Raw genomic sequence first — 25,574 nt, 5'->3', positions numbered from 1 at the left:
TTTACTCTGGTCATGATGGGTGTTCATTATTAAAATGTTGGCATTGTGCATTTCCTGGTCATCCAAGTTTGCGGATAATCTTAAGAAAGATCTATTAGTGTTCAAAACCACTTTTTCTAGCTTCTACTTTGATTTTTGGTTTACTATTTTCATTTTGATGGAGGAGTTTGCATGTTCTCCCCGTGTCTGCGTGGGTTTCCTCTGGGTGCTCCAGTTTCCTCCCACAGTCCAAAGACATGCAGGTTAGATGCATTGGCGATCCTAAATTGTCCCTAGTGTGTGCTTGGTGTGTGGGTGTGTGTGTGCGCGTGTGCCCTGTGGTGGGCTGGCGCCCTGCCCAGGGATTTATTCCTGCCCTGCGCCCTGTGCTGGCTGGGACTGGCTGCAGCAGACCCCCGTGACCCTGTGTTAGGATATAGCGGGTTGGAATATGACTGACTGACTAACTGACATTTTGATGGAAATATGGGACAGACACTCAGTAATGACTTTCTTGGCTAGTATTCTGATATTTCTTTGCTTGGTCTTTCCACTGTTACAAGTTTTCCTTTCTTCTTGGCATGTATACTAACTGTTAGCTTTATGCATTAACAAATATACTTTTAACAGCATGTCATGTCTAAGTCTTTTTGCCAAGGAATATATAAAACATCTCATCTCATGATCTCATGAATATCTCATGTTACACCATACACAACGTAACATGAGATTCACATTATATGCAAGATTTAGGATTCTGTTAAATGATGTATTTATTATAGATATTGCAGTTGGGCATAAAGCATATCTGATTATATTTTTGATAGTAGACTTTATTTAACACTGAAGCATGAAACAAATGGAAATGCAGGCTTCTACAATATACTGGCTATAAACCAATAAAAGAAAACTAGACGTTGTAAATTATTCTAAATGCCCATCTTTGTTAACAGGTTCAATAAGGTAAAACACTGGATGACTGAGGAAAAAAAATCTGGAACACCCAAAACAATTTATCTAAATACTGAAGAAAAACTGATTTTTAGTTGTATCTGTGAGAAACACAGGCATTATACTTGACAGTGATCTATCTTTTAGGCCTAATACTAATGCAGTAAACTGTATAAATTCTGTCTTTTCAAACATGAAATACACAAAAATAAGTAGGTTTCTCATTATGAAGGTTTTCATTTTGCTTTAAACCTAATTAATACAATGGTTTACTTATTTGTGTTCATTCAGGCTTCAGCCTGCAATTAATTCACAATGATACCACAAGAATTAAGTAGAACTAGAGGAGGAGACAGTAAACACTGCAGGATTTACATTTGTGACATGGGGTGTACTTTTATTGCTGTGGGTGGGAGCAGACAACACCAAAAGTGTATTCTGTGTGGAAGTGTAATAAGGTATTTAAAAAGCAAGTGGAGTCTTTTTTTTTTTGTGCCAATCCACTCTGTTAGCAAAGTATGGCCATATTAGTACCATACTTAAACTCTAAATTGGTTGAAATGAAATCAAAAGTTGATTTCAATATTCCCCAAGTGACATGGAATGGTATGAATATTTTACCCCTTCACCTTACAGAATTTATTAATATTTACAGTCCAGACTGTACATTGAAATTACAAGAAGCAGGTCTTGTTATTAGATCCAAAGGATTAAATCAAACACTTGCATGCAAATGTGTGTAGGAACCATGCTATTTAAGCTAAAATGGCTAATTAAAATCTAAGTAAAAACTATTTAAATGTATGTATATATGGTGAAATCAGACAATTAGTCATTGATATGTAAAAATAAAAAAATATATTTACATTTCTCCATTATAGTAATTGAAATACTCTACGCATGTAAAGAAAAGCAAGTCAAGTGGTCTATAAAGTGAAGGTTATCGTGTACATCCAACCCGCAAAAAAAAAAAAAAAAATGCTTAAGTCACTCAGGTACATTAGTTCATTATTTATTTACTTATGTACAGCATTTATAAGAACACCCATCTCTGTGCAGCAAACTGACATTCACCAATGCTAGAGCTAAAACAATAACCACAGAATGCTCCATTCACCTTTCGTGCAGGCAGTAACTAACTTTTATTCTACCCCTTACTATTCTGCTTGCTGCAACTGCACATTCAATTCAATCAATCTACATCATTGTAGTGTCTTTTAAATTCAACCTCATGTCCACTTGCTATTGCATATTTCATTCTGGAGAAAAAAAGAAAACATTTAACTAATAATGTCAGACGTGTTCAGTGAAATGTGACATTATGTGTGTTCCAAAAACATGATTTCCATCAAGTAGATACTTTGCAATGTTATTACATCACACATAGCATGCATTGTGGAAGAATAATTTTAGGGTAACATAGCATTCATCTTAAAGAAACAGCATAAAGTGTTAAAAAAATGTCAGAAACCTATGCAAGCATATCAGAAAATCAGATAAAGGTCAAGTGAACAACAAAATGCACTAAAAGACAACTAAGAGATGACTAAGAAATCAAGATGTCCTGTAAAACAACCAGAATAGGCAGTTGTTATATGCACAGAAATTTCAATGGTGGTGGCTCAACAAAAGGTATAAGAAGAACCAGAAAATAACAGACTTTCATTATATAAAAGTCATTTGGGTGTAAAAAAAAATGAACCAACCAAGAGTAAAATGTATGCATTGATTGATACTAGTGAAGCACCGATATGGAAATTCTGGGTGATACTGATAACCGAAATGTTTTTGTCCATCTTTGCCAATGCCGATAACCGATGGCCGATATTTTTTTATTCAGGTACGAATATTTTAGGTATGCTGAAAATATATCATGCATTATCAAAGAAACAACAGTAGTATGTGAAACAGGGATTAACTTTTTATTAACTTGCTGAATTTTCTGCTCTTCTTTGCTATATATGCAGCCAGTACTTTATGCGGGGGAAAAAGAGCAAGATATGGCTCATCTGTATAGAAAAAATACTCCAAGTCATGTACAAAAATCTGCTTAACATACACATTCTGAGTAACTTAAGCACATCAAGACACCATGCCATTACATAACATGGCATTGGGTATATTAACAAAAAAATGAATGCATATTCTTTGTACTATAATCAGACATATTACTTTAAGTAAAACTAAAATAAAGGGTACAATGAAGCCAGTAACCCTGGGCTTAAGTTGGCTTCTTTAAAAGTACAAATGGTAGTTTTTTCTTAACAAAAAGAAGCATTTCTGCCTTTTCACCAGCAAGCCTGTTTCTCTTTTCATTTACTATACTTGACACAGGTGAAAAAAGGAGTTCACTGTCTACACTGGTACAAGGTAGGTCGATAGGTACTTGATCGCTGCCTTGGCCAAGGTTGGGAAATGGGCTGCATTGCTTTTCCAATACTGGAGGGCGCAGTTATTTCTGAAGATAGGGGGCTCGCTGAGATAGTTATTCAGCTGAAAAAAAAAGTTTACAAACGTTTTACCTGTATTATAATAAAAAAATAATAAATTATTATTAGGTTGACCAGATTTGTGGTAAAGAAAAACAGGACAACCACTTGTACCAACCACCGCCATTAAAAAAAACTTGTGATGTTGAAAACTTGATGTATAATGATTTGGGTCATATAAAGGGCATTCTGTATAAAGTGTGATGTGAATGCACTTTTAAAATATACAGCACAAGCTGTTCCAAAATGAAACACTTTGTATGCAGGTGTGCCTTGAAATGTTGAGAGACTGCTGTATATTTCAGGGTGATTTTGTCTTAAAGTAATGCTTACATTAAAACTGGAGTAAATCTTGTCTTAAAATCTTTTGCAGTTTAGACAAAGGAGACGCATCTTTCACAAGGTACAAAACTTGAAGCTACATTCTACCATGCAGGCGAACATGTTCCTCCTTTTTGCTAAGTGCCCACTAAATTAAATTCCTCCACAAATTTTCCACAGCGACTCGACTATCTACGTACAATGGAAAAACCCACAAACTGCACCGCTGCAATGACAGTTTTGTAGGCAATCTGGCAAACATAAATTGTAAAAACCTGATGAAAAAAGCGAGGTGATGAAGTTAACATGTTCCTTTTTCTCTCCCCTAATGTTTGCGGAGCAGTTTGCTCCGCACTCTTAAGTTGTACACGGTCCCAGCAAGCCGCCTCGCAGTGCTGACTGATGATACTGATTGGATATTTGGAAGCTGCAGTGTATGTTTTGTGTTTAAAAAAAAAAAATGAAATCCGTAACACTATTTTTTTTTTTCCCATTCGGGACGTCTGATCAATGATTATTGTTAATTTTATAATCCTGTTATTTTGCCTCGGCAGCAGTTGAATGTGGTTGTGCAGCCACATACAAATTTTCTTCAAGAATTTCTGCATTCATCTCCAGCAATGAAGCAGCAACATCTCTCCGAGCGCAAATCTTTTTCTCTTGTGGTTCGCTGTTGCTTTCACCATCTCCTTCACCAGCTGACATCTTGACCAGTTGTTTCTTGCACTTGTTTTCTGGAATCTTGGTCAAAAAAATCGATCTTTGTACCGTGGATCAAAGACAGTTAATAGATAGTATAGTGGCTTGGAGAATATACTACCGAAGCGTTTTGAGACCCTTTTCAAAAATGTGGTTTTCACCGTTTGAACTCCTAAATCTGTCTTGACACAGATTTTAAGCAGACGTGTAAGTGCTTCAGCAGATGGAATCACGTCCGCAATTGTAGATGAATGTGCGCTTATGTCTTTAGTAAGTTGCTCAAATGGTTCGAGTAGAGCAGTGATTCCCAAGTGGTTCGCGAACCCCTTTATGAAATATTAAATGTAGGAAAATATATTCACAGTACTATTAATAATACAATAATAAAATTGGGTGAACAAATCAATTAAATGTCAAATTCATGAAAATTACCTCAGTCACTTACGCATTGCGACGGAAGATTCCATAAAATTGTCAAGTCACAACAGGTAACAATCTGTAACGCGATGAGATGCTACGCTGCTGCCGATGTGTGTACATTCTTGTATGATCCGGAAAGTTCCAATTCAGTGAACCGAGAACCCTGAATATGCTCGAAAGAACAAGAATAACTTCTGCTGATATAAAAACGCCGCGATCAGACATGGGAGAGTATAATCGAATTGAATTGTACAACGCACTTAAGAACCACGAGTGATTTTAGTAAGATAAATTGGTAGTGCATAGTGTGTGTAAATAAATTACGATAAAGACTTTTTACTTAAATGTGCGCACATCAAACGTGAAAGTGAATAATTATTAATCCGTAATTTTATTATGGATCGATGGTTAAAAACGGGTAGTTTTATCAAGTCTGACGAAAAGCTGGACGAGCAGCTTCAATTGCTACTTCTTCTACTTCAGTCCCTGATTTGGTACCCACATTGGGTGACGATACTGAAAGTTGTTGTGAGATATCATCTCTCCAGACTGAAAGCAAGGAAATAATTGGTGAACATAGTAAGACAAAAGAGAAGAAACAAAAATATGACAGCGACTATTTACAAATGGGTTCTTAATTTACTGGGGATGAGTCAGAACCTAAACCGCTTTGTGTAATTTGTAATGAAGTCCTGGCCAACAGCAGTTTAATATCATCACTTCTTCATAGACACACTGAAACAAAACATCCAGCGTACAAGGATAAACCTGTAGTATATCGTAATGACTACACAGGGGGTTCGCCAATTTATTCCGGTTTTTTGAAGGGGTTCACAAGGGCAAAAACGTTGAGAATCGCTGGAGTAATCATGTTTTCCACAAGTCCCCACTGATGCACCGTGAGAGACGCAGAAAGCTCTATTCAGCACCATACACAGCAAGAGTGCGCTTCTGATCAACCAGGCTTTTCAGCATATAATATGTACTGTTCCAATGAGTAGGAACATCCTGCTGAAGCATTCTTGTTGGGTTACCAAGGTCTGTTTGTATTTCTCTCAGCCGTGAAACATCGAGCTGTGAGTGCTTAAAATGAGTAACTATTCGCCTCCCAATGACAACACAGTCGGAGATGCTTCTCTGGCTCAATAAGCCTTCATTTACAGCAAGCTGCAAAGTGTGAGCCATGTAGCTTAAACTTTTAATGCCGCTTTCTTCCATAGCTTTTGGCATATTGCAAGCATTGTCACGAAGCACAACGTGCACATTACTGTTTGAAATGTTCCACTTTGCTAGCATGGAATTAAAAGCTTGTGCGATTAAAGCTGCAGAATGAGAACCGGAGAACTCTTTAGCATGCAACACCATGTTTTTTGACTCAAAATTGTCGTCAATCCAGTGTGCCGTTAGACTCAACATGCTCATGGGGCTGACCTCTGAGCTCCACATATCTGTAGTGAAGCTAATGCTGGTGGCATTGTTTCTTAAAAGCTTGTGGATATGAGTAACAATCACATCATATAATGCAGGCAGTGAGAAATCTGCAAAGTATCGCTGGCTTGGAAGAATGTACCGAGGTGCTAAATGGTGTAATAATTGACGAAATCCGTCGTCCTCAACTAGGGAAAAAGGCTGGTCATCAAGTGCGTTCATTTCCATTATTTTAGTAGTTATGCCTTTAGCTCTGGAGCTGTCTTGAGGAAACGTCTTTACATTTTGAAGGGTTTGTTGTATGAGGCTACCGCTAGTGAGCCCGGTAGCATCCGATTTAACTTTCGTTTCGGTAGCATTACCTCCTAGAAATTCTGTGTATAATTCGTTATGATGGTTCTTCAGATGGATAATTAAATTTGTGGTATTGAAAGATTTAATTCTGCAGCCTCCTCGCATTATCTCATTTTTGCAGGCAGAGCAGATAGCAACTCTGTTATCTTCCATTTTCACAGAAAAATATGACCACACGGCTAATATACTGCTTTACTAACAATACCTGCCCAATGAATAAACAACACGTGAAGTGCTCCTGTCTGCAAAACTAGGAAACCCCATGGTGTTTTTTTTTTTTATTTTTTGTGAGCGCAAGGGGCTGCGCCTGCATGCATGTTTTTCTGCAGCGTAACGTCTGCCTAGCCAAACAATGAAAACAACATTTAATTATTTAGTGAACTGACAGTGTTGACAAGCCTGAATTATATCGTTTGGCTGTATCGGTTACAATGTACACATCTGACCGACTTCGATGTCGTCATTTTTAATGAGCATCAACTGATAACAATACAGTTCCCGATATATCGTGCATCTCTAATTGACACTGTATATAAATTCAACAGTTTATAAAATGAAACTCTATTCTTTGTTTCTCTGATCATTCTGACCATGCTATAACAGACTGCTTTTGAAGAGTGCTCCCTCTAAGGCATTTTGCAGAGGAGTAATTAAAAGATGTAATGAACAGCTTTTCTCCTGCCTGATTACTGACTTGTCCTGTTAGACAGAAAAATCATGAGTGAGTGACGTTTCAGTTTATTTCTCAGATGACTGCTTTTTGTTGACAGCAATTCACCTGCGACTTTGCACAGGAGAAATCTTTTTTACTTTCTCATATACTACGTACAGAGAAAGTATAGTAATCATGAAAAAATTCAACCTCGATATTTTGATGAATCTTCACGTTATAGACCTCCCAGAGTCCAAAAATACTGTTTATTGGAATTGTGTGTGTGTGTGTGTGTGTGTGTGTGTGTGTGTGTGTGTGTGTGTATAAACACGATAACTCAAAAACAACTACATAGATGGATGAAATTCAGCATGTGGTTGTTACACCACAATTGTAGATCTATATTAACTTTTGGGCCACATCCATCACCTGGAAGTGGTATGTTACCTGAACACATACTCAATTTTTTTTTTATTCATGCAACTACAGAGTTCGAATTACTCAACTTTACTTTTAAAATAATTGTTCAATATATCATTTATTTGATTTGTTGTTGATGGTTCCTTAATGTACATAATATAAAAATATAATCATTGTCTTGCGGTTTACTCCTCAAATATCCATCCCCATATCTGAATACACAAGAAAGTCGAGGGGAGGTTTTTGAAAATTAAACGGCAGTGATCGAGAGACTGACTAGGTCATCATATAGTATCAATAGTAATAATAATAATAATAATAATAAATTTTATTTATATTGCACTTTATATTTTAGCAATCCCAAAGTGCTACAGAGTAAAAATAGAATAATAAAATAAAAAAAAAGAACAGAAGAGTCTATAAAATACTTTAACAAAATGACTTTCTAAAAAGATGAGTTTTTAGGTTTCGCTTAAAGGCCTCAGTCGACTGTGGAGCTCTCAGGTAATCAGGGAGGGCATTCCACAGCCTCGGCGCCACCGATGAAAACGCCCTGTCACCCATGCTGCTGAGCTTAGTTCTGGGGACTTGAAGAGTGTTAGTGAGTACAGAGCGGAGGGAACGTAAGGAGTTATGGGGGGTAAGGAGTTCCTGTAGATAAAGAGGGGCATGTCCATAAATGCACTGATGGGTAAGAAGGGAGACCTTGTACTCTATTCTGAATGAAACAGGGAGCCAGTGAAGGGTTTTCAGGATTGGGGTGATGTGATCATACTTTCGCACCCTCATCAGGATCCTGGCAGCGCTGTTCTGAATATACTGGAGTCTCTGGATACTCTTGCCAGGAATCCCAATGAGGAGTGCATTACAGTAATCCAGCCTGGAAGAGACAAAGGCATGGACGAGCTTCTCTGCATCTGCCAGGGTGAGTAATGGGCGGAGTTTGGCGATGTTCTTGAGATGGTAAAAAGATGACTTACAGAGATATTTGATGTGGGTGTCAAAAGTAAGTTGGGAGTCCATTCTAACACCCAAATTAGTAACAGATGTGGAAAGAGGAATATTTTGGCCAGAGAAAGTAATACTGGTGATGGCAGAAGAGCGAAGATGATGTGATGTACCAACTAAGATGGCTTCTGTTTTGGATCTGTTCAACTGAAGAAAATTGAGCCTCATCCAAGCCTCTATCTCCTCCAGGCAGGTAGACAATGTAGATGTTGGCAGAGGAGCAGTAGAGGAGGTGGGAGTAGTCCTGAGGTAAAGCTGAGTGTCATCGGCATAGCAATGGAACGATAAACCATGTCTGCCAATGACAGTTCCAAGGGGGAGCATGTAGATAGTAAAAAGGATAGGGCCCAGCACAGAGCCCTGTGGAACACCACAGGCGACGTTGTGGGTGTGGGACTTTGCGCTGCCAAGGGCGACATGCTCAGTTCTGCCAGTCAGGTATGATGTAAACCAATTTAGAACAATTCCTGAGAGTCCAATAGTGTATTGCAGACGGTGAAGAAGGATGTTATGGTCTATTGTGTCAAAAGCAGCTGTCAGGTCAAGGAGGATAAGTAGTGAAGGTGAACCAGTATCTGCCGTCATCAGAAGATCATTGGTGACCCTGACCAGGGCTGTTTCAGTGCTATGGCCAGGGCGAAAACCAGACTGAAACTTTTCAAACAGATTGTTCAGTTTGAGATGATCGTGAAGTTGTGCTGCAACTATTTTTTCCAGGACTTTGGAGAGAAATGGAAGATTGGAGATGGGCCTATAATTGGAGAGAACTTCAGGATCCAAGGTGGATTTTTTCAGTAGAGGTCTGATGACAGCAGTTTTTAGTGCAGAAGGAATATGGCCAGCCAAGAGGGACTGATTTATTATCCTGGTGATAAGTGGAGAGATGGCAGAAATGTTGGCCCTCAGCAAGGGTGAGGGGAAAGGGTCCAGGGAACTAGTAGACGGTTTCATTTTCCTGATGACATCCTCCACCTCTTCCCGTGTGGCAATGTATATATAGTATGCTGCTGACCTATCACTTTTGCTTTAAAAACATTGTTTAACAATAAAGCGATACAAACAAAGGTAGGTAGGTTAAGAGAGTCTGCCAAGTGATGAAAAACTAAACATAATAATGGGTTTTTGTATTTACAGTGCATCTGGAAAGTATTCACAGTGCATTACTTTTTCCACATTTTGTTATGTTACAGCCTTATTCCAAAATGGATTAAATTAATTTTTTCCCTCAGAATTCTACACACAACACCCCATAATGACAACGTGAAAAAAGTTTACTTGAGATTTTTAAAATTTATTAAAAATAAAAAAATTGAGAAAGCACATGTACATAAGTATTCACAGCCTTTGCCGTGAAGCTCAAAATTGAGCTCAGGTGCATCCTGTTTCCCCTGATCATCCTTGAGATGTTTCTGCAGCTTAATTGGAGTCCACCTGTGGTAAATTCAGTTGATTGGACATGATTTGGAAACGCACATACCTGTCTATATAAGGTCCCACAGTTGACAGTTCATGTCAGAGCACAAACCAAGCATGAAGTCAAAGGAATGGTCTGTAGACCTCCGAGACAGGATTGTCTCGAGGCACAAATCTGGGGAAGATTACAGAAAAATTTCTGCTGCTTTGAAGGTCCCAATGAGCACAGTGGCCTCCATCATCCGTAAGTGGAAGAAGTTCAAAACCACCAGGACTCTTCCTAGAGCTGGCCGGCCATCTAAACTGAGCGATCAGGAGAGAAGGGCCTTACTCAGGGAGGTGACCAAGAACCCAATGGTCACTCTGTCAGAGCTCCAGAGGTTCTCTGTGGAGAGAGGAGAACCTTCAAGAAGGACAACCATCTCTGAAGCAATCCACCAATCAGGCCTGTATGGTAGAGTGGCCAGACGGAAGCCACTCCTTAGTAAAAGGCACATGGAAGCCCTCCTGGAGTTTGCCAAAAGGCACCTGAAGGACTCTCAGACCATGAGAAAGAAAATTCTCTGGTCTGATGAGACAAACATTGAACTCTTTGGTGTGAATGCCAGGCATCACATTTGGAGGAAACCAGGCACCGCTCATCACCAGGCCAATACCATCCCTACAGTGAAGCATGGTGGTGGCAGCATCATGCTGTGGGGATGTTTTTCAGTGGCAGGGACTGGGAGACTAGTCAGGATAAAGGGAAAGATGACTGCAACAATGTACAGAGACATCCTGGATAAAAACCTGCTCCAGAGAGCTCTTGACCTCAGAGTGGCCCAGCCAGAGCCCAGACTTGAATCCGATTGAACATCTCTGGAGAGATCTTAAAATGGCTGTGCACCGACGCTTCCCATCCTACCTGATGGAGCTTGAGAGGTGCTGCAAAGAGGAATGGGTGAAACTGGCCTAGGATAGGTGTGCCAAGCTTGTGGCATCATATTCAAAAAGACTTGAGGCTGTAATTGCTGCCAAAGGTGCATCGACAAAGTATTGAGCAAAGGCAGTGAATACTTATGTACATGTGATTTCTCAGTTTTTTTTTATTTTTAATAAATTTGCAAAAACCTCAAGTAAACTTTTTTCACGTTGTCATTATGGGGTGTTGTGTGTAGAATTCTGAGGAAAAAAATGAATTTAATCCATTTTGGAATAAGGCTGTAACATAACAAAATGTGGAAAAAGTGATGCGCTGTGAATACTTTCCGGATGCACTGTATTATATATTTATTAACTTATCCTTTTTGTTCATATTCACAACTCAAAATACCTGATATTGTGAAAGTAATCCATTAGCAGAATTATATTTTTAAAATATTTGTCTCCCTTTTTCAATGTTTTTCTCTCTCTCTCAAAATAGATAGTTGAAATATCATATTCTTTTTGTTCTTCACATCAGCCATATATCATACTAATTGCATACCAGGGATTTTTCCTGCCTTACATCCAAACCTGTTGCGGTAGGCACCAGGTTTCCTGCGATCCTGCTCTGGATAAACAAGTTTAGATATCTCAGATGCTATCTCTGTTGTTTTATGCCTGTCCGTACTCCTATTACCTGCTTTTGCTCTACTCATTGTGGGTTTACTGTCCTTTATGTTGGGCTATTCAAGTCGCCCCTAACCTTGACACTACATGCTGGTTTTTCTTTGTTTCCCTCAATACAACTAGGTGGGGTCTACACACTGATTCAAGTCTAAGAGCCCTGTTCTTCCTAAGCCCCCGTGATTTTCATGACAAAATATTTTTAAAATTATAAAACTGTGTAAAATTGTTCATATTCAGTTATCTAGTTTTGATTATGCTTGTTTTTATCAGACAAAAACAAAACCAGATAGTAAACCATGTAGTGTTGTAAGATTCCACTAACATTAAACTTGTATCCAAATCTGTTAAGTGTACAGTTCTGTCTGATTGTGATACAATACTAAACTCCATAGGAGCTCCATGCCATAATTACTAAAACTAAAACTGAAACTAATGGATATAAAAATAAAATACAAATGCCTTTGTGAAATACAAACTAAACTAAAACTAAAAATACACGATGAAGGAAAACTAAAACTAAACTGAATTTCCAAGTTAGGTCAGAAAAAATATAGAAACAAAAACTAATATTAAAAGGCAAATGTATAATAACCTTGCTTTGGAGAGTTATCTTAACATCATTATTCATAAGTGAAATTGGTCTGTATGATGCACATTGCAATAAGTCCTTGTTTTGTTTAGCAAAGACGGTGATTAATGCTTGGCGAAAAGTTTGAGGTAGAATTTGATTGTCTCTAGCTTCTGTAAATGTTGCTAATAAGAGGGGAGCTAACTGAGTGGAGAATTTCTTATAAAATTCTACAGGGTAGCCATCAGGGCATTCTGCTTTCCCACTCTGAAGTGACTTTATAGCATCTAGTAATTCTAATAGCACCAGAGGTTTATCTAGTTCCTCTGCACTAAAAGTATCTATTTGTGGTATCTGTAATGTATCCAGAAATGCATTAGATTGTGTGTTGTCTTCTTTAAACTCAGTAGAATATAAGGATTTATAGTAGTCTATAAATATGTGCATTATATTTTTATGGTCAATGATTTTATCTCCGTTCGTGTTGGTGATTTCTGGGATTGCACTGCAAACTTCTTGCTTGTGGATTTGTTGAGCTAAGAGCTTATTAGCTTTCTCTCCGTGTTCATAGTAATGATGTCTTGATTTAAAAATGAGTTGTTCAGTTTTATTGGTTGTTGAGAGGTTGAGCTCTGAATGCAGAGCCTGCATTTTCCTATGAAGAGCCTCACTTAGACACCTGTCATGTTCTTGATCTATTCTAGTAATTTTGCTTGTTAGCTCGGATACCTTCTTGGTTTTTAATTTATTTCTATGGGAAAGGTATGAAATAATCTGTCCTCTTAAGAAGGCATTTAGAGTTTCCCAGTGTATTCCTGCAGAGACCTCAGAGGATGTATTTGTCTCTAGGAAGAAACTGATTTGTTTTGATATAAATTCTGTACAGTTCTCGTCTGCTAATAGAAGTGGGTTAAGACGTCATCTAAAAGATGAGTATGTGGGGTATAATGATTTTAGCTTCAAGATCAGAGGGGCATGCTCGGAAATAACAATGTGTTGTACTTGCAAGATTTAATAGTAGGCAAGAAATTATTATCTATAAAGAAATAATCAATTCTTGAGTAGTAGTTATTGCCATGCAGCCTATTGTTACGTTGGCAGTTATAATTATAAGGATTAAAAGGACAGATTAGATATAGCTTGCTCTCTTTCTCTACCCCCCCTTATCGCCCCACCCCCCATTTTGCCTCCCCACGTGAGGCTGGACCCCACTTCACAAAGTCCCAGTCCTCTGACATACCTAGGGACAGAGCACGTCCAAAACAAGCCCCCCAGCTGCGGCGTTTGAGGATAAAAAGTAGAGATATTTATTGTTGATAAAATCTAAATACTATAAGCATAAAATATAATTTTTAACAGTCTTGAAATATTAAGACAGTAAACCCAGGGAATGGTGTTAAAATGTGGCCCTGGATAAGCATAGTAAACCCTAATGCAATAATAACAATAACAATAAACCAGGGGTATGATGTTAAACAGTCTCCTATAAAATAGTTATTATAAAAATTTTTTTAAAAAATCTACTTTAATTTCTTCCACACATACGCCTATAATTGTAATTAAAAAACAAACAAAAAGTGTCCGAGAAAAGGATGTATAATTATGGTACCCGTATTGTTGCAAGCGGATGAGACAGCAGGTGATATCTTCTTGCCATGCCATGACAGGATGCGACTCACTATAGTATTTCAAAAAAGTGTCAGGATCAGCTTTCCTAACTCCTTTTCTGCTTCCTCCTTGATGGAGCAGCTGTAATATTTGTCTTGAATATCCACTTTCAATTTGTCAGGATACAAGAGGATGACAACTAGAATCCTAGGTTTAGAGGTATTTGATCCACGCATGCGATAAGCTGCCGCTATCTTGGTATCTGATTTAAAGTCCTCTCCGATTATTTTTGAGAATAGTTCGGCTACGAGTTTCACTGGGTTTGGATTTTCACGATTCTCAGGTAGACCTTCAATTCTAATATTATTCCTTCTGCATCCATCTTCCAGAGCCGCAAGTCTATCTCCGAGTTTTTTGCATTCGGATTTCACAGCTGTAGCTTTTCCATTGGTGGTTGATACAAAATGTTCCGCTGTTTCAATTCGAGTCGTGAATGTCTGCTTAACGTCTTCCGCATGATCGGCACGTTCTCCCAGTTTAGACACATTTTCCTGAATGTGTTCCACAATTTTTCCCAGCATACTTTTAAAGGTTGCATCACAACGATTATATATACGTTTTTCCAAGTCTTTATTATCCTGCTGCAGCTCTTGCATCTCTAGCCGCAGCTTCTCGTTTGTCTTGAGTAAGCCATTTATTTCTTTCTTCATATTTTTCTGAATGCTTTTCTTGAGCTCACTCATGGCCGTGGCCAATGTTGCGATCATTTTCTTCAATTCGGACAAATCGTTTCGGCTTTCGTGCTCCACGGGTGAAGTGGTAACCCCAGTTACAACCGATGCCTCCTGTTCACAAGGAGTAGATGAAAGCGCGGACTGCAAGGCCATTTCTAGTTTCAAGTGATCTTCTGGAATCGGAGAGCTATCGTGACCTGCATCACTTGCACCTTCACTCTCATTTTCGCTCTCGAATGGAGATGATGCAGTGGAGCGGGTCCTGGGAAGTCTGTGCTTTCGCCTGCCTGTTCCAGGTCAGTCTCTGAAAGGCCGTACCTTGCACTTGGGCTTGATGCCTTTCTAGACTTGGGTGTAGCTTTAAGTTTCTTTTCCATTTCTTTCTGACCCCCTTTCTTATTACTCATGTTTATATACTGTAGTAGAAACTCCTCGGGTTGGGTAAATACAGGATACCTCGGGATAATAAGAAATAAGAGAAAAAATAAAGCCGCTGTGCCTATCTTCTGCTGCCAGGATAGAACCAGACTCATGCAAGCTAAGCACAGATGGATAGCTCTATCACCACTTAATTTTAAATGTTTCTCCAATGTTATTTAAATTCCATATTACTTTACATTCGTGATGAAATCAACAGTGTATTTTCAACACTTAGGTTCATTTGCCTAGAATTGCAGGGACATGGTACCCTAAAAAAAGAGTTACAAGGCAGAAGCCAATTCTAGACAGAATGTCAGTCAATTAAAATGACATAATGCACATCACCATACTCCCATTGAACTGATTTAAACGTATTTATCAATGTACTGTACGAGGAATACTAGAGCCCCCAAAGAATAGAAACCAACAAAATTCTTAATGAGAATTATGCCTAAACACTGTGAGATGTAGCTTTCCCAGATGTGTGTCTTCTGCCCAAACATAGCCTACTATTTTCTAAACAATTTATTTATGGGAAAAATTAGTTTAGGCTAGATATTGATTTTTTTCTTAATTCTTACACTATTCCCAAGAGCAAAAATGTATAATTGGCATAAAGAAAGGCCTATTTTTACACTGTAAGCTGTAATTTGCATAAAAAAATGCTGATAAGGAAACGTGATCTCTTTCTAAATTAGTATAAAGTTACATTTTCTATGAAAATATATTAAACTGGGCCCCTTGTGTCGCCAACAACCTGTGGCGTTAGATAACAAACACACTTCTTCCCAAGAGCTGTGGTTTTTGGGTGTATGTTTATAGGATTTGGGGCTATTTCTACATCGACAGCCTGCTAACTACAGTTATGTAAATCAAAAACTGCTCTATGGAAAACATGATTTTGTAATTACGCAGAAGTTTTCAAAGTAGGAAATCATATATTTGTGGTTTTTACTAAGGTAAATAAAGAAAAGCTCCTATTAAGGACACTTTCTCATCAGTTCACAGCAAAGTTTGAAAAATCATGGAACAAAACATCTGCCATACAGATTCCTGAGGTCTATGTCACCTAGTTGCTTGAAAAATTTCACTTTCTGAACCATGGTTTTGACATTTACAATAAGCAAAACATATTTTCGTTTCTACAATAGACCACAGAAATGCAAGATTTTATATTCAAGTACTGTTAAACAGCTATTTAAAATAAAAAGAAATAGAACATTTTTTATTTTAAAAGTAGAATATGCACTGGTATAGAGTCATACAAAATAAATGTGTTAAGATTTATTTTGTATGTACATAAAAATATTATATACATGCATACAGGAGCTTGTGAGGGGCCCCACTGTGGTTTTATATTGGGAGGCTGTGACAGCATATTTTAGCAAGGGAGATCATGTTCTTTGTAAAACTACTTATGAAATATGATTACTTTGATTGATGCTAGACAGGTGGATTTATTTGTGGGATATGGTAAAATATACTGGGTAGCAGTAGATTCCTTTTCTTATAGGAAATATTAAGAGAATGAATGGAAAGATTCAATTCCAAAGCAGATCTAGTAAATAGGCTGGTGAAAGACTAAACCAGAGGATGGGAAGAGAGATTGCATAATCTGAATATTTAGTATTTTGACAACTCAATGTAATAGTATTTTCCTTTGGTATAGTAAATCCAGATTACATAACTCATGAAACTACAAAAAGGCAGAGTTTATCTGACGTATATTAGAAAAATAATTTACCCTTTTATGTGTTACAAATACAACTGTAAGATATTAACTTGTATTACACAATATATGAGCAATAACACAGCTTTGTTCTCATATTTGATTTAAAAGAAAGCAAAACACCATGACTAAGGACTTCCCACCATACCTAATTGATATACAGGGCTGCTATTATTGCTAAACTAATTCTGCAGTACGTGTTTAGCCATCAAATAACCTGTTGTATCCTGCATCCTAAAAATGATTCCCTTTCCTACTATTGCAATGTGTCAGGTATCTATATGAGAGAAATATAATCTGTCAGAAATATTAGTGATTATGTAACACATAGCAGAGTTGCATTATCATTTTCATATACTTATTTTTCAATAAATAAGAAGTACTCTATTTCACTTATACTAAAAGAAGGCAGCTGGCTCTCCACTGTCCTACAGAAATGCATGGCTCAACAACAAACAGTCTGGAGTGACTCAAACATACTTGAGTAGTTAAATCCATGTGTACCCAAGTTAAAACCTGATAATTACTGCTATATAATTTCAATGAAACAGTGACATAATTTACTGGGATACAGAGAAAGTTACAAATGTATAAATCAGATTACTAAAAAAAATGACACAGTGTATGGATGGAGAAAGCAGCCACATTACACCAAGATTCTAAAAGGTATGCAATTCTAGTAAATTAACACTCACCAAGATTGTTGTCTGTCAGAACCTCCTTGACCTTCTTGGTAATAACATAGGTGTCGAGCTCTGGAGACATAGCAACCATTTCCTGGATGCTAAGGCCAGAGTGTCCAGGGGGTGGAAGTGGTGTACTGGGCTGGGACTCAGATGGTTCACAAAGGTCTTGAGATGAAGTCTGTGTGGTATTATCTGTCAGGCTCTTCACAGACTCCCCTGCTGAGCTAAGTGGAGACTCTGGAGCGGGGCTGCAGCTTGCTGATGTTTTTGGAGTGCTCTCTGCAATTGTAAAAGACAGATAGTTAGAGGATTGTTGACAAGACAAGACAAATGAAAATCCCAAGCCATTAACTGTCATTGGTATGCTTTCCACATACAGAAACCACAGTTATTCACCACATACTCACATACAATTCTAAGTCCATCCAAAAGCATTAGCTCAATGCCACTGTCAATTTGTGTGCTTGGTTTGTGCTCAACAGCCATTTAACTCTTAGTCTTGCTTTTAGTGAACTAGCAGAGGGCATAACAGACTGGATCATTTTGAAACACTGTAGTTTCTTTAAAACCAGAATTCCTATTTGGAACTATGGACTATACTGGATAAACGCATTCATCTACTACTCTTCCACTGTCAAGAATTAACTACTGCAATGCTCGGAGAACTACTGAACATTGTGCTTAGACTTGTACCATTTCAGTGTTACAAATCAAGAACGTGATGGTAAAATAATGACATTGAATTACACTAGGACTAGTACTTTACAAATAAGAAAGGTTCACCGATGCAAAAATAACAGACAATAGACTACATTTGACATTAGACTAAATAATTAACATATGTAGCTTATGATGCAGTACTGTAACTTATGACATAGAACTGCAGACGCCATTTTCATGAATTTATTTTTTTACAAAAACAAGAGTGTATTTTTTCTGTAAACAACAGATTGGAAAACCAGCATTAAGCTTGAGCCCTCATAACAAAAATGCATCACCACTATCTAAGGCAATAAAAAAAAAAAAAAACCAAAACAGAGTCTACTCCAATAATCTGATTTCTCCTCCGGCAGAAATATCAGTGAACAGGCAAGCATGGTCACCTGGGAATTTTTAATAAAGGGAGCAGTGAAAGCCCAACGAAAGAGCACATTGGCAGACCATCCATCTTGTTCAGGCAACCCTGTCATGGGCTGCACAAATTTCCATGTGATGAAGCCAGGGGGCCATGTCCTTTAACCTGAAAGCAAGGTCACGTTGTATATACCAGCACGGGGGGGATGTGTTCAGCTTTATTTCAAATTTGTGTTTAATAATGTCTCTAAAACATGAAACAAACAAAAGGGGATTAAAAACAACAAAAAATGGTGGGAGGCAAAATATGTGTCATGGTTGAAAATGGTACAAGATTAACACAAAGTAGTTTTAAAAACAACCCAGATTTCATAGTTGCCTCCAATTCTATATAAGCATTTAAAGAACCAATTTTAAAAAAGACCTTACAGACATTTAGAAAACAATAAACATAGTCATGAAAAGTAAAGAATATACAGGGTTGTACTTCTTCCTACTACATGTATGTGTGTGAAAATATAGGCTTGTGTTTTAAAAAATTTAAAATCAGTACCTATATATGAAGAGAAAAAAATAACAAAAAAAATTGCAGTTGCATGCTGTGCAGTTTCTGTTTGATGTAAGACATTCCAATTTCTTATAATTACATGTATTTACAAAAATATTTTGCATCTATATAGGGGCCTTTCTAACATGGAACATAACATTATTGGGACAAAAAAAAATATCTAACAACTCAAAATAAAAGTGAGTTAGTGGGTGGGTGGATGCAGCATATAAGAGATGGGGTCATTGACAAATACAAGTTTGAATTGAAAACAGAATTTTAAAATTACTTAATATAAAAATATAACCACTTACTGTTTAATAAATTCAGGCATATTGTAACCATGGTAAAAGGTAGTTTTACCAATATTCCAAATTAATAACTGACAACTTTTATGATATGTAAGAAAACAAAACACTTTGTATAAGCTTTCCAATTACCTTCAAACCTAAATTAACATAGTCAATTGACAGAAAATAAAATATGGAAATAACATAAGGACAGTAGAGTGATGCAACGGGTAGCACTACTGCCTCACAGATCTAGTGCATTGGATTTGAATCAACACTTATGGCTCTTGTCTGTGTCATCTTTGCACATCCTCCGCATGTCTGAGTGGATTTTCCAAGTATGAAGATGTGGATGACGGGCTGCAACTGCCTTGTACCCATAGGCTCCAGCCCAAAGACACCTTGTACTGGATTAAGTAGGGCTGAGAAAGCTACATATTCATTGTTTTAACTTATTTTACTATTTTGACTTCAGCATAATTTTACAGATAAATGACTGTGTAAAAAAATAAATAAATAAAAATAACAAATTTACCCTTGGAAATTAAGTAAATAAGTATGTATTTTGGCAGGGGGAATAATCCTGTGTTCCATCTTTATGCAGAAAGAACAAATATTAAGTTCTTTAAATTTTGAATTAATTTTAATTGACTTATTTTTTTTTTTAAGATTTGTTCCCCTGAACTTCTTCATCGTTCCTCTTAATTGCTTCATTACTTTCCTTAAATGGCACCCAAACAGAAATGAAATGTTAAATGAGTGAGCCAATAAAAGACCTACTAAGTCAAGGCTTCACACTTCAACCAATTTCACTCCAAACAGTTGTCTTACTTACGTCCCGAGTCTTGCCATTAGTTAAACCCATTCTTTAATTCCATGGCTTGTTGCTGCTCTCACTGTGAAATACCATACACTTCGGAAATTGTTGATTTTCTCTTTTCTGAGAGCACTGTTAAAATGTTTTGGGGACCTGAGCAGATCAACATTTCTGAGACTTTCTTCTTTCTTTATTTTCAGATATTATATGATTGACACAGTCTGCTGGTCATGTTTTGGGTCATTTTTTTTATCTTATTTTTGTCTGGCAGCTCTTTAAGGAAAAAGAAACAATTAAGGGGTCTGAGTCTTCAAGTGCAAGTCAATTAAAATTAATTCAAAAGAAGATAATTAGCAGCAAAAACAGGGCACTAATTAAGAAAAGGGTTAGAATGAAAATCTGCAGCCACTGTGGTCCACCAGGACCAGAGTTGGAGACTCCAATTCTTGAGTTTCTTCTGGTCCTACAACTTTCCCTACAGAGTTCCCTGTAGCAGCCAAGGGCTTTACTGCATGCTTGAGCTATTTTCATCCTTTATTGTGCTAATCCCAATACACTGAGTTGGGTGCAGGGTTCTTCTCAGCACTCTAGGTGTCCCCAGCATGGTTGTTTCCAGGGCACTTAAAAAAAATACAGAAAGGTTTTTCCCTTTAAGGACAAAAGGCAGATTAATATTATTACCATTGTAAACCTACACTGGGCATATCTTATTCGTTATTTTGCTCCTGTTGTGTCTTGGCAGAGCATCTATCAATAGTGAAAATAATTTTCCGAAGTAATTTTATCATTATCATTTATCATTTTATACAATTATTCAACCTAAAATTATATATCAAGCACATCTGTCTTGTTAAAAATTGACCAAAATGTTTCCAGGGCAAGATCTAACCTACGAACATTGCAATCAAATCCCAGTCTCACTGGGGGGGGCATGCACCAAATTCACATCATTTTGAACCAGAATCTTTAAATGACTTTCAGACAGTCTGGTGTCACAATCTCTCCTAATCCACTAACAGCTGTGTTTGTACTTCCAGATGGTCTTAAAGTAGAGAAGTACAAACAAACTGTTAATGCCTTTACTACACTATTGGCACATAGACTTATCTTGCTCAACTGGAAGAATCCTAAGTCTCCTAATTCTCAGTCAGTGGGTAACTGATGTTATATACTATTTGAAATTGGAAAAATCATATTCTCACTTAGAGGATCTGTACAAAACGTTTTCAAAACCTGTCAGGATCTGATCAATAATATCTTAGAATAAGCATTTAAAAATGAGGAAACAGATTATCTCCCCTCTTTCTTATTCTATTTATTTTTATTCATTTATTAATTTATCTATTTACCTTTTTTTTTCTTTTTTTTTACTAGTTTAACATTTTACTCTGCTGGCCTAGCTCTCTTTCTCATGGGTGGGGATTGATTTGTTTCGAACTTAGTTTTGTTACACTTGACTTGCTTGTATGGAATGTTATTTGATTTTAATAAAATGAAAAGAAAAATCATAAAAATTGAATAACTTGTACTTGTTCATGTATTTGACTTCTGAAGCAACTTTTAACCCCAAGATGACCACAACAAGATGGAGCCTGTCATGGCTGCATAAATCAAACAGATCTTTAGGAGTATGGAACAAACTGGACTATCCACAGAAACCCCACTGACACAAGAAAAATGGAAATTTTACACAGTGCCCATGCAGAGACATGGACTCATGTCACTTAAGTCTTATGGCTGCAACCAATGCACCAAACTGCAACAGTCAGAAATGAAAATGTTACATTAAACAGGTTGGTCTGTTTGAGTGTGTATGAGTTTGCCTTGCAATTTCTGCATCTTACTTTTGGCTTGGTTCTGCTTTATTTTCAGTGATGCATTGAATGGATTAACTGAAACCACATAAAGCAAAACCTAATCCACATATTTATAACGGTATTATGGTCAACAATATTACACTTAAGGAGCATTTCCAACAAACAAAAAAAAAAAATTAAGATGCAACTCCAGTTAAGCTAGCAGCTTTTAACTAAATCAATATAGCCAAATTCTCTAACTGTTCTGCCACAAGCTTAAAGGATGACACCTATTAATGGAAGATCTGCAAAGCATAATTTACTCTCTCACATTGGAAAGGGCAGTAACTAACCATGCTGAAAATAGTTAGAATCTTTAAGAAAAAATAAATGGCTTGGTATGGAAAATATTATATTCTCTGTTAAATAAAAAAAATGAACAAGAAAGCCAAAAAGCTCCCACCATTTAAACAAAATCAACCATTAGTTCAAGTAGTGTTGGCTATGGACACAGTTGATCAAAGGCTGACAAAGGCTCTGTTAGAAAAATTGACTTGCTTTGCAATTTCAAGCAAAGTGACATAGCTTGCTCTCATTGTAATCTACAGGGCAGAGTTAAGAAGCATCCACCTGAATTCAGTAAGAAACCATGCTGAAAGAGTAATGACTACTAGGCTAGACTGCTTATTCAACTTAGGTTCTGCATCTGGTATTACTCAAAAAAGATTATAAAAACAGATGTGGAATTACAGTAGCCCCAAAAGTGTTTAGTTATCGTGCAAAAAATAGCATTCATGGATGCGGAAGACAGAGATATATATATAGTAGCCATAACATATGGCTATGGGAAGAGGTAGCATGAAAACACCTTTCACAAGCAAGATTTAATCCTAGGTACATTTTTGACATTCTAACTCAAAATAGATGTACATGATACAAAATATGGCACTGATTTTGGCCACATCTGGCATAGGTTAAGGAGGTGAGTATTGAGTATTCTACTCTATGCCAAGCAAGGTTACTTTAAACAAAAAAAAGACAACCCTTTAACAGATGAAATAAGGAAAGGTAATGAACTAACTGGTTCCCAGGAAATCTCTGATCAACATGAATTCTGAAAATTCTAAATATATGATCCAGACTAATCACTTAAAGACTACATATAATGAATACACCTAAAATAAATTTAGACTTTAACTTAGGCAAAAACATACTATTCTCTAGGACCACTTGCACACACAAGTGTGAAAGGTACTTATTTATATAGTATGATTGACTGTGCATCCATATTCTTGAACTGTCAGAAATAAAGCAGCCATCTATTAGTCACAAATTCCATTAGACTGTTGTGTTAGTATTTGTATAAGCAAGTAAGCTGTATGACAGACTGGCGTACCCTCCGGTTTTGTGCACTTTATCTTTGATAATCTGTGGTATAAATGAGATATTTTCTATAATTTAGTTTAGTTTCTGCATAATTTAATACAATGTATAAATAACAATGGAAATTATATGTGCTTAAAACATAAAAACAATAAAAAAACAACATTAACAGTTGTAGTTATAAGTAAAAATAAAATATCTATGCAAAATTGTTTAAGGTAAATACAAAAATATTTATAAATGTGTACTTGGGATGTACCCTAATTATAATAAGGTAAGAGATAGGTCTACCAATAATTACCTTTCCTGGTTTACTTTGATTTATAAGTATTGCCTATGCTTAGAAACAAAAATGTATACCTGCTCTATGAAAGCATCAGCACCTCCAGCTGACTTTCACAAAACAGTCCACCAATTTTATGAAATGTACATTAAGGCAGCATCTGACGTTCATTAGTTTTCATCATTTCAGGTCCTGGACAGAGTGGCACTGCACTTCTAAAGCAATGGCAGAGCCTGGGAGCACACAAGCTGTACCTGTGCTGGTTATGGCGAGACACACTGCAGTCATCGAATGAGCAGTCAGCCTTCCCATCACTTCCTATTATCTCCCTCCCGTGTTAAGGGAAACAGCTGGGAGGAAGGCAGTCAGCTCGCATCTTTGGCAGAAGGGATTCCTGACTAGTGACATTTTTACTTCTGGCATGGCGGGAGGCGTGAAGACAGGGAGTAGAAATGACAGGTTGTCCTGTGGCAGGCTGCCAGCAACAAACAGCACAAATGTTTGAAGAATCAAGGGGACAAAAAATGAAGCCAAAGCAACAGAAGGACTGGGGAATATTAGAAGATAAAGGCAGGCACAATTACTGGGTGGGAGGAAAACTATATTAAAAGTAGCTGTGTGCTTCAGTTATACCCTGCTTTTTGATTTTTATTTCATATGTATCACTTAACATCTTTTCCGTGCATAAGGAATGAGTTTCCACTATCTTTTAAAGACATATTTTACAGAGGAAAAAATAAAGCATGACTATAATATACTACTTATACATAAAAACAACACAAGGCTTCATTAGTTTCTGTTCCATCTATAAATGTCTCTGATAAACCTGTAAATAACTAACAACAGCTTTTATTATAGAAAAAATACATCATAAAGCATGAAAAGACAAAAGCCTAGCTTTAGGAGTGAAAGTGAAATTAAGCAAGAACTCTGGCCACCCATTTCCATCATTAAGAACAGCAGCAGCTAATGCATGTTCCAGATATTAATGTTTACCACAGGCATTCTTTTGGAAATCCAAATTATTTATAAGGATAAAGAAAAACATTTCAACAAAGGATTGTTAAAAAAGTCATTGCCAATGGCACATGAATGGGTACCTTTTTGCAATATATTTGAATCTGCAACAGCTACGCAACTCTTCTGTCAATGAAAAATAAAACAAGTGTGATGAACCGAAGCGCTTTTTTACAATAAACCTTTCATTTAAAGTTAATTTTGAAAATGTGCAATAGATTTTACATATCACAGATGATATTTTCACTGGTTAAAACTTACATTTCAGCAATGCCTGACCCTTCAATCATCTGCTTGTATGCATGAATGTAAGGTCCTGGGTATAAGGAGTTTACTGAATAATGAACAACTGCCAGCATTTTAAATAATATTGCCTATGACCTGGTGGTAACTGAATATTAGCTCCAAATGCAACAAAAGAGAGAGCATTATTGCACTGCCTAATGTTTAATCTAAAATTTTCAATTATTTTATTATTTCAAACAAAAAAGCTTTACCTTTCTTCTGGCATTATCATGTTAGGTACAGAAACATAGTATTATTAAAAAAAAATGTCCACCTCTTAGAACCAAAATGAAAAGGTAAACAATCAGTGCATTTACATTTACATGCACACACAAGACCGGTATAAGGCAAGTAACTCATTTAAGATAAAATGCTGGTTTTTAAAAACCTCAGTTTACATCTGCAAGTACGCTTCTGGAGTTCTTGTTTGTCAAAACGCTCTAACAACCTAAACTGGGCAAAAATGTCATCACTGGGTACCAACAAGCATGAAGCCTATAATAATTTTCTTTGGTTTTATAAATATGTTTAGTTGTTCATGTACAGTAGACCCCCACAAAGTCGTGGTTCAGAGTTCATGGCCTCAGTCATTCGCAGATTTTTCCTTAGAACC

General features: G+C 36.9%; 1 protein-coding gene across 5 annotated transcripts in view; it reads right to left on the bottom strand.

Moving 5' to 3' along the window:
* cux1b (cut-like homeobox 1b) overlaps positions 1 to 25,574 on the bottom strand; it is a 559,925-nt gene that overhangs the window by 81,099 nt on the left and 453,252 nt on the right. For 4 of the 5 annotated variants that reach the window (XM_051930770.1, XM_051930772.1, XM_028807162.2 and 1 more), the window contains one exon: positions 17,479 to 17,748. The exons of the other annotated variant lie outside the window; for it this stretch is intronic. In XM_051930770.1, the coding sequence (XP_051786730.1) occupies positions 17,479 to 17,748 (270 nt within the window). The remainder of the gene's footprint in view (positions 1 to 17,478; positions 17,749 to 25,574) is intronic. 5 annotated transcript variants of the gene reach the window in all.

Source organism: Erpetoichthys calabaricus, chromosome 8 (genome assembly GCF_900747795.2).
Source record: "Erpetoichthys calabaricus chromosome 8, fErpCal1.3, whole genome shotgun sequence".
In the NCBI taxonomy this organism is placed as follows: Eukaryota; Metazoa; Chordata; class Cladistia; order Polypteriformes; family Polypteridae; genus Erpetoichthys; species Erpetoichthys calabaricus.
This window is presented reverse-complemented; position numbering and strand designations above follow the sequence as displayed.